This window comes from Barbatula barbatula (assembly GCF_947034865.1).
Source record: "Barbatula barbatula genome assembly, chromosome: 21".
In the NCBI taxonomy this organism is placed as follows: domain Eukaryota; kingdom Metazoa; phylum Chordata; class Actinopteri; order Cypriniformes; family Nemacheilidae; genus Barbatula; species Barbatula barbatula.
Genome location: NC_136784.1, coordinates 16456037 through 16466852, shown reverse-complemented (window position 1 = coordinate 16466852; position 10816 = coordinate 16456037). Strand labels below are relative to the sequence as shown.

The following is a 10816-nucleotide window of genomic DNA, read 5'->3' as shown; positions in this document are numbered from 1 at the left end:
TGTGCATGTATATTTTTAATGGATTGATTTATTAATTCACACAAACATACAATAGAATAAAGAGAAAATTACAACAAGGAATAATTCGAATGAAGAGAAATATAAAATAAAAACATGTCCTAATTCTTAACCTCAATAGGCGTGTTTTGTTTTTGTTTAGTTTGCATGTAAATATAAATAAATAGATGCGTAATCTAATTCTTAGAATGAAGAGAAAATGTATCAGTTGACATTCTCAGCCAATGAGCATGAAGCTGTGTCGTCAGTCAGTCGTTTCCCATCATGCTTTTGAATAGCGCAGTCTGAGGAGAGCAACTGCGCTCGACTGCTCAATCCGACACAGCCGCCTCGCCGTCGCGAGAGTTTTTTGGCACACGTCAGCATGACATCCGAGCAAGGCGGACGTGGCTCGGACACTTTTCTAACCGGCATGCAGCTCGCGGTGATCACCGGTGATCGGTTCTGCGCAGATTTTGCACATCTCAAACAAGCCTATTCACGGACAGAGATGCGCACGCAAAGTGTTGCGGTGTTAACAAACTGTTGACAGAAAAGCGCATAGCAGCATGAATGTAGTTTGTATGTAGGCTACATATGCAAACAGTTTGTTGCTATTTTATACATTTATGTCTGAAAACCGAAACTTAGAACAACTTTATTGCGCATTTATTTGTGCTGCCTAAAACACTGTTCAGTACTGTATGTAACCGTTAGAGAGTAAACGCAAACACGACGCAATGACGTCATTTATATGCTAATTAGCACTGCTGGTCAAATTATGTCCTGTAGTTCGTAGTGGCAAAGTCGGCATCCCTAGTCTTAGTCATTCTCTTCACTTAAGTAAAAAAAGCACAGATTATAGGAGTCACCAACCGCTGGTTAACTGGTTTGATTTAATAACTATCCGTACATTTACAGCACACGGGGAACACATAAAACAAGTATAAAAGTGAAAGTGTGGTGCCATCTGGTGGCCATTTATGTAATCATCGTACATTGGGCATCAATTTATTTCTGTGGTGTTTACCGACCAATGTCACATTCCAGTGGAATAAAATCCAGTGGAAAGCAAAGCAGGAAAATTAAACAAATATAGGCGAATGATCATCGGGATGATCATTTCCTTCATATTAGGCTGTATCCTATTGCTAAATGCGGAGTGAATCAAGAAAATAAGATCAATTGGTTAAAATAAATTTAATATCAATTAGTTCTAAGCAATGTCATTAATAAATAAACAAATAGCTCTTTTCTTAAAACACATCATGGAGTAGGCTACGGTTTTCCTCCGCGAGAGGAGATTTCTCAGTATGCCTTGGAATCGACCTATTTGTACCGCTAGAGGGCCCCATATAACCCCATAATACAATCCACAACCACATACAATATCACGCTAAACTGTGATATTATGCATGGCACCGACTGCCTGATTTTTAAGAGTTTTATAGTTTTATTTAAATTACTCTGCGTATGGTAATTCATAGTCTGTCTGATATTGGACCTTTGTTTTGACTTGCATAACCTTATATGTTTTGCTTAAAGTCAATGTTTTCTTGTACAGCTGCTTTGTAACCATGAAAATTGTGAAAAGCCACATATATATAAAGCTGACTTGACTTGACTTGACTTAAGATGCCCCGTAGTTATGTGGTGTATACAGTAGCCTACTTGCAGCAGCTGAGCCGATGACGATGCCTGAGCTTAATGAGATTGTTTTTTTAGTTGACCCCACACCAATAAAATGGCTAAATAACAACAGCATTTTAATTTTGGGGTGAATCTGCTCCACGCCATTTAATGTCTTTACTTCGTGAGTCTGGGTATGAGTTCTTCTTGGAAGATTGCTGCATGTTTAATGCATGTTTCTGTGATTTCCTTTTTCCCATTTTCTTAGGAAAAAGAAAAGTAGTAGGCTAAGGTTTTACAGAATGTAAGGGTGTTAGACATTCTTATTTTTTTCTTTAGATTTGTCTTTTAACAGATGCTTAAATTTAAAAAGTGATATAGAAAATGTAAAATACGTTTTTGTGGGCACTTTACAAATACATGATTTTTTCACAGTGTAGCCCACAATGGATAGAAACGTACACACATACACACACATTACTGTGTTGTTCTGTCAATTATATGCAATGTGCATTTCAAGCAGATATGTGACAACGAGAGGGAGTAATAAAGAGACTTCTTTCTCATTACTAATATAGACAGGGCACATTTTATACTAAGTGTGTAACACATTAATCACAGAGGAAACACATTTGATGCCATGTGTTGCTCTCCCAGCTGTCAGTGTACGTTTCTGACAAATACATCACCCATACCATGCACCTGTTTGCCTCAGTTGTCATGGATCCACCATGCTAAAAAATGACAGCTTCTCTTTGTGCCTATTTAACTAAAGGACGTGAGCAGTTTTGACTACACAAGTCACCTTCATTTTTCTGTTATGAAATAACAAGTGTTTGTTGTTTACATGGAGATCCTACGGAATGTTAATGTAAAACATTTAGCCATGACTATAGTGTGAAGGCTTCCTGTGGCTCAGTGGTTACGGCATGTCGCTAGCCATGCCAACGTCATGGGTTTGATCCCGTGGGATTGCACATGGTCAGAAACAAATGTACAGTACAATGCACCGAAAGTCGTTTTGGATAAAAGCGTCTGCCAAATGCATGAATGTAAATGAAGGCTAAAATACAGATCAAATAAATACATAATCAAATTCCAGGCAAAAGTAGCAGCCTAGTTAAAGGGACACTTCACCCAAAAATGAAAACTCTGTCATCATTTACTCACCTTCAATTTGTTCCAAATCTGAATAAATGTCTTTGTTCTGATGAACACGGAGAACGATTCTTTAAAGAAAGCTTATAACCATCAGATCTTACCTCCCGTTGTATACAGACTTTATCATTTTTTGTTCTGTTGAACACAAAAGAAGACATTTTGAAGAATGTGTAGGACAGCAAACAGTTTTGGCACTTTTGACTACCATTGTATTTTTATATGGTAGTCAACGGGGGCATCTGTCTGGATTATTCACAATCTTAGATTAGATTAGATTCAACTTTATTGTCATTCCAAATATACAAGTACAGTGTAACGAAATGTAGTTTAGGTCTAACCAGAAGTGCAAGTAGCATGTGCGGGATATACAATAAATACAGAATACAATCTTAGGAAAATATTTATACAGTGGGCATGGACTATGAAAATATTTGACAGTAGGTATGTTCTATGAAAATCTTCCTATCTGTGAATATCTTTCTCTGTGTTCATCAGAAGAATTCATTTGAACAGATTTGGAACAACTCGAGGGTGAATAAAAGATGACAGAATTTCCATTTCCTGTTATAGGAACATATGTGATGAACTACACTTGTGGCTATAATAAGGCACCTGTGCAAAATGAAATAAAAAAAGTGATTGCAGAAATAGTTGTCGATCGTACATAAAGGACTTGCAATGTGTCGTGTGGTCATCTGAATGTCGGATGATAATATGCTATGGGGGTCACATGTTATGCGCGCCGCGAGGAGGAGTCTCGCTAAGAAGAGTTTAGAGCAGCGCAACGTCTGCATTTCGAGCAGAGCACCGGAGGACCACAGCACTCCTACTCTCAGGGCTGGAGGCATTTGTGTAAATGCATAAATGCCTTTTTCATACACACATTAGTGGATTATGCATAACTAGCAAAACAAGACTTTATAACCTGCTTGTCTATAAGAGCATAAAGAGGTGGAACAGCATTGAGATGAAAGTTTGATGTGGTCTTGTAAGTTAACGTTCGTTCAGGTGAGCATGCATTACGAGCTGCGCTTCTATGGACGTATTGGAGCGACATCAATTACTTTTTGGGACTTGTTTATAAACTCGAGCGGATACTTTGCTTTGTTTTGATGGGACGTTTCCGAAATGATGGATTTTTTTGACATTATGTTGCCATTTTTACAATAAGCATGTGTTGCGCGTTTCGGTGCCAGACGATGTGCTGGGACACAGTCTGTGGTTTACAGATGTCGGACAAACAGGTAAACATCCCACATCCATTATAGAAATAAACCACGATTACCTCAATGCTGTAATTATTAACACAGTCTACTCAAACTCTAATAATAATAATAATAACACAATTTTGCCACAATAACTGTATGACAACAGGCTAATGATGTTATTATAAATTGTAAATGGCTCTAAAGATAAGCAAGTACAAGCAGCTCTACAAAATAATAACTAAGTCAATACGTAAAGTTCATATTCATAAATATGTTTAAATGACTCTTTAGTTAAGTGTGTCACATTCTGTCCTCTCACGAGACTGGTATTAAAGGGACACTCCACCCAAAAATGAAAATTCTGTCATGAATAACTCACCCTTTAGTTGTTCCAAAGCTGTATTCATTTCTTTGATCGGTTGAAGATATTTGGAAAATGTTAGCAACTGACATTTCTGGGGTATCGTTGACAACCACAGTAGGAAAGGGATTTGCTTTCGTCAAAATATCTTGTGTTGTGTTCAAGAGAACAAAAATTGATACAATGCACATTTTTTACTATGGTTGAATGCCAAATGCCTGTAAAATGGTAATGACGCTCATGTGACATGTAACACATGCACATGCCTAGTATGTTTACAAAAATATAGCATCCATTTTATAAACGTTTACATGTATTCATTTAGAATTTAAAGTCTGCATTTGTTTTCTCAGGTGTTCATCTGTGCTCTTCACCATCCCAGTTTTGACCTTTCGGCTTTGGAGCAGTAAAGCACAAGCAAATCAGCACTTTATATAAAAGATTTATAATCTCACACAGTCGGCTCACTGGACTCATGGGTACTGTACTGTCCCTCTCTCCGGGTCCTAGGAAACCTAGTTATTATGACGATCGGCCCGGTTCCCTAAGCCATTACCCGAGCCTGAGCAGTCGCTCTCTGAACACTCAGAGGGACCGCAGTCTCAAACGTGGCCATTCCATCTTCCTCCCTGCTCTCACCTGGAAGCGGCTGGTAGCCTCCACAAAGAAGCGGGGCGAGTCCAAAAAATGCTACCCTGGAGGGCAGGGGGCTGTTGGGGCTCCTCTAAACAACAATAACATCTACCAAAAGGACCCGGTCTTGCACCGCAACCAGGAGAATGTGAAGAAGTCACTCTCCTGGGCCAACCTCTCCAGCTATGAAGGTCCAGCAGGTCTGGGCTTAGGCATGGGCATTGGGTATGGAAAACCACAGCAGATTTCCTCGGTAAAGAAGATTCCACCTGTGTGCACATCTTCACCCAGGCGTGTGGTCGTCCAGGCCTCCACCAGCGAGCTTCTTCGTTGCCTGGGTGAGTTTCTTTGTGGTCGCTGCTATCGGCTTAAGCAACTGTCCCCTGCGGATCCGGTTCTGTGGTTGCGGGCTGTGGACCGTTCGCTCTTGCTGCAAGGCTGGCAGGACCAGGCATTCGTTACGCCGGCTAATGTGGTTTTTGTGTACATGCTGTGCCGTGACGTGGTGGACGGTGACCTGGTCGCTTCTGAGCATGATCTCCAAGCGATTCTGCTGACCTGCCTCTACCTCTCCTACTCCTACATGGGAAACGAGATCTCTTATCCCCTCAAGCCCTTCCTCGTGGAGGCCACTAAAGAGGCATTCTGGGACCGTTGTCTGGCCATTATTGACATCACCAGCTCGAAGATGCTGCGCATCAACGCAGACCCACATTTCTTTACGCAGGTCTTTGCTGATCTGAAGAGCGAAGGAGGATGCGGACTGCAGAACTATGCTCGAGTTTTGGATCGGTGAAAAGAGGACGCGGCAGATTGTCTCTGCTAATGTAATGTAGTCTCCAGCAACCGCTGTTGTCACCATCATTCCATATTTCTGGTTCCTTATGTCACATTGTATAAGTCTCCGTTTTGCTGAACATTCTGAAAGAAAACCAATAGAGAGGAGGATGTTAAATGGAGTTAATGATGTGGGAGTATGTGATGGACAAGGTTCACAGCTGTTAGTTATTCCGTTGCCCTTCCTTTATTTAATGTGCTGGACATTGGGGCACAAGCTGCAATTGCATTAACAAGATTAACAGATTAGTGTCACACACGTACACACACACACGTACACACAGTGCCTCTCTTTGGTCACGAGTCTTTAGGTCATGTGGCTAATCCATGCCGGAAAGGCCCAATCCTTTATGTTTCTCTCCCTAGTGTTTTGTTTTTTACCATCAATGTGTGTAAGGTTAAAATGTAAATCCCATGCCATTTAAATCTAAATGATATGAACTGGAATCCCAGTTTTAGTGTTGTTAGGTCACAAATGTATCTGCATGTCTCTTTCAGTGGAGGAAACTTGTGAAGTTACTGTCCATCATTATTTTCGGGGTTAGAAGAAATACCATTCTGTTTTAAAGTCAGGACAAAATCCTCCCTGTTTAGTTTCTTAAATCATTAGTGAGAATTATGACAAAGAACAACAAATTTTTTTTATATTTTACCAGCATTTTGCCTGTTGCCTTTTTTTAAATGGACAAAGCATTAATGAAGCCAGAAAGTGATGATTGTCAGCCTTGTCAGCGTTTATCTTCCAAACTTTACCAAACTTGGAAAAGGAAGATCAACTTCAAAACACTTTTTCTCCACTTGGGTCAATCATTGTAAAATGCATATGAAAAAACATATACAGTATACCCTGTATTGGCACTTGTGCAAAGACACTTGAATACAACCTTTGAACCTCCCTCACAGATGTCGGCTTTTATCACTTCACCAACCCCTGCTATAAAGAATAAGCACACGTGCTTACTCGAATCACTGCTCATAGATTTTCAATCTTATTATAATGAACACAACGATACGCATGCGCAAATGCCCAGGCACATAGAAAGTATAATCCGCTCATGAGCCGGCAATAGGGTAGAGTGAGCCGAAAAGGTCACAATAATGAAATGCCATTTAGAACGCGATCATCTTCCTGAAACTGGCAGCAAACACAGGTCTTACTGTATTTGGACATAGTGTTTGTTAGTTAAAAGAATGTAGGATGGTCTCCTGGTTATAATCAGTTATGTTGGTGTAAATTGGACTTTTCCGAGTTGGGATGATGATTTTGGGCCGTAATAGATCTCAATATCTATTTAGCTGGTTGTATTTATTTCACCCAGACTTCTAGTCATTGACAAAGATTTGGGCTGATTGGCATATTATTAAATGTAAATATCCTTTGTGAGCCTCCCATCCTCGCTTCTGTCACAAACACATCACTAATCGTCCGTTTATATTCTGTAGTGAGAGCAAAGAGGGCTGTTGTTCCATAGCTAGGGTGCACAGCCTTCGCGATAGGCTTGTTCAGTGTGGAATGATCTGCTGCAGTGGGGTCAGGGAGAGACACGCAGTGTTTCCAGCTAGGACCGCTTGCGCTTAGACTCTCGTGTCTGGCTCGCCTCCACGCCCCTCTGCTGGAACTGTCTGCCCATTGTTTCTTCCCAATGTGTGCTGAAGCTCTGGGTTATTTCTGCCTTCAAGTAGGCCTACTCCTGGTGGGAAGTTCCCACTTTAGGAGTTGGGAATTTGTATTTATGTGTTCATGGTGCGAATAAAATATAAACATTAGGCAGTTATATATTTTATATTGCACTGCCACAAATGATGAGGCAAAATGTAGTGTTGATGCTAAAGAGAGTAACTAAAGCAAGACTGCATACAAATGAAATAGTATTCATATTTTAAATTATTAATATTAATTAATTAATATGATTATTATCTTCGCACGGCTAAATTCAACATGGATTTATTTTGTGAAAACGATGATACCGAGATGACTTGAAGGCAGCATTAGATTTCGTCTGTTTACGTTGTTCAGTCAGTTGTTTGCTTGCTCTGAAATTAGGATGTAGGGTGATAAATGACTCTCGTACTATATATCTGTGCCTTGATCTGATTATAAACTATCCCGCAAATACATCATTGCTAAATATCACCTTGGTAACCACTTACTAAATCCCATTTGTGACCCACAGTCCCCATGTGAAAAAAAATCACAAATAAACACAAAGGCAGGAGCAAGGGAAGATGTGATTTCAAAAAGGAGCCAGAAAAGTCTAATGTACTCAGGCAATGTTGATTCATCACAATTCATGAGCCATTTTATTCTGTTTGTTAAATGTACTGTTTTACTGTTTGCTGTTTGTTGACATTCAATGCAATGGAACTGAAATGGAACAGCAAACATCTTTGAAGGAAATATGCATACTCCAACATTTTGTTTTATTAAACCTCAAACATCCGTTTGACTGCTGTACACAGAGATTTCTAATGTGACAAAACGAACATGCAGAGACTCCTATGGATATTCCGTGTAGATAATTTCATGGAGCGGCACATTTGAACAAAAAGGGACAACTGAGTTACCACCATGAGACGAGTTCTAGACGACTGAATTAAAGACACACGATGCAAACAAAAGAAAAGACATAATGCACATACTGCATGTCTCTCTTTTTGGACTCAGGACGTGGAAATTAAATGGACTTTTGAACGGCTGCTAGATTTAACAATGTATTCAATGCTGCTAAATATATGTAGAACAAAAACGCCATGTAGGGTCTCTTATCGCAGGGACAGAAGCGTAACCAGTGTGGTGTAAATATGTTGCTTGTGTCAATATGAAATGACTGAAACTGCATGTATATCATTCAGGAATCTACTGTGGTGGTGTACATGTGAACTTGACACTTAATTGTTCTTTATTTAAAATGTAAGTTCGAGGTTCAATGGAACTTTTATTTGTTGTAATTGTCATTATTATAATTAAATTAAATTGTTATTTTTACTGAAAAGGACCCCATCCCAAATTTGGGCGATCTTATGACAGTTTTAGAATGTTAATTTCAGACTTTTCTTTGCATTATTGTTGTTTTAGATGTGGTTGTTTCAGTAACAGCTTGCTCTATACTGAATACAGAAATATCTGAGAATCAGGCTTTGATAGTGCGAAAACTTCATACCTTGGCAGCATAAACAGCAGTGCTGAAGCAGAGATGTTGAAGTGTTGGGGTCTGGGTGAGACCCCAGATTTTTTTGGGAAGGACCCCATTATCCGTGTCAGATCCTTTCCTCTCTTAAAATCGTCTTGCTCCATCCCGCTGTTGACACAGGGAGTCCAGAGTCTTTCTCTTGATATTGTATACATGCATACAGTTTAAAGTAGCACATAAAGTGATGATGTCGTTTGGAAAACTTGAAAAAAGAAAAATTCTGTGACTTCTAACGGTGACTTTTTTGTTTGTTTGGTTATTTAATAAAGTATTGAATATTGAGTAGGAGTGAACATTGAGTGTTGATTCAAAAATAAGTTATGTCGGAAGGCCGGCAAGTGATTCAATTTTAATGAATGATTAAAAATGAATGAATTAATGTAGTTTCGCTTATTAAACAGTGCTCATAGGCATCTGTCTAAATAGTAGCCTCAATTGAAACAAGTGCACGCTTTTGGACACAGAAACAGTATTCCTTACAACACAACAAATGGATACTGATGTGAAACCAAAATGGTTGAAATGTCAAAAGATGGATATCCTCATATAGTAAAATTGGTGTTAATGGAAAAAAGACTAAACAAAAATAATCCAGAGCGAACCTGTAGAACATTTTGATCAAGTAGCTTCAAAAGCATCTGCAAAATATGAAATTGGTTCAATAGAAATATTTGTAATAGAGAAAATTGTTCTTCCAATCCATCAACAATGTTGTTCAATTTAATGTAGTGTAACAGCTTAAGTTTATTTCTTGGGGTATTTGCAAGCTGACTCATAGCAACAATTTCTTGCACCTGTCGAGCTTGTTCATTGTCTATTTTTGAAAGCTTTAGCTGTGGCTTTCCTCTACTCACCATGTGCAAGACACACACTGCCATTGTACCACTGTTACACATGATATACAGAGCCCAGCCCAGCAGTCTGTGCAGTGTGTGCTGCAGTAAATCTAGTTCGGGAATCAAACCCCCTCAATTCACAGGGCCAACTTCGGCCCAGGATGGTTACATGTGTGGGGAATTGAATCTAAGCACATCCTGCAAGAGCTTCTTGTTCTCAGTCACATCTGTGCTTTTGGAGCAAGTAAATGATAAGAAGATTAATAGAAGATGGCAACCTTGGTTGTACATAAAACAATGATATTATGGCTTTGATATCACTGCGTTATATGAGTTATATTTCATTTATATTTTTATATACTGAGTTATATGATGGTCACAATCTATAGTGGTTACAAAACAGTCAAGATTACATTTTTACCTTCACGCTGGTCACAAAATACTAATTTCCACAGCTCAACCTGGTGAATTTGGTCATATGCTTTACTTGCCTTATATCTGGACACCGCTAAGTGAAATTGAGGCACAAGTTTTTGGATTTGACAGTCAAAAGTCGGTTAAAAAAGGATGGAGCAGTGATGTGAACAGAACTGAAGTGGAACTTAAGAAGGGAATAAGGGTTTTGTACAGATGGTTGATCTTTCCTTTGTGACACAATACACAAATCTTCCTGCCAAACTGAGTGTCGGTGTCATCTTTTGTGTGATGTTCTATAGATAAACACATTGGGTCTTTCTTCTTCTCCACCCACAGATAAATCTTTCGGGTTTTAACAAACCTTGAGGATTTTTAAAATAGGCGACACATGCTTGCCTGGTGGACATCTGTTTAGAGCAGAAGGGTGTCTTTAGATGACTGCTGTATTTTAGGTTTTTCTTCATATTGTACAAAAATTTAATCTTATCATTTTTTTGCAAATTGTTCCAAAAGATCAAATTTGCTTTTACAATCAAATTCTAATCA

At 39.1% G+C, this 10816-nt stretch overlaps 1 protein-coding gene across 1 annotated transcript; it reads left to right on the top strand.

Moving 5' to 3' along the window:
* The first annotated feature begins 3588 nt into the window (after positions 1-3588).
* LOC306910763 (cyclin-dependent kinase 5 activator 1) lies at positions 3589-6722 on the top strand. The gene is made up of 2 exons (XM_079485577.1): positions 3589-4031; positions 4710-6722. Exon 2 carries the CDS (start codon positions 4832-4834, stop codon positions 5783-5785), a length of 954 nt encoding a protein of 317 aa, XP_079341703.1. The 5' UTR covers positions 3589-4031; positions 4710-4831; the 3' UTR covers positions 5786-6722.
* The last annotated feature ends 4094 nt before the right edge of the window (positions 6723-10816 follow it).

Excerpts from the sequence above, each read along its gene's own strand:
- LOC306910763 (XM_079485577.1), top strand. The coding sequence starts at position 4,832 with ATGGGTACTGTACTGTCCCTCTCTCCGGGTCCTAGGAAACCTAGTTAT.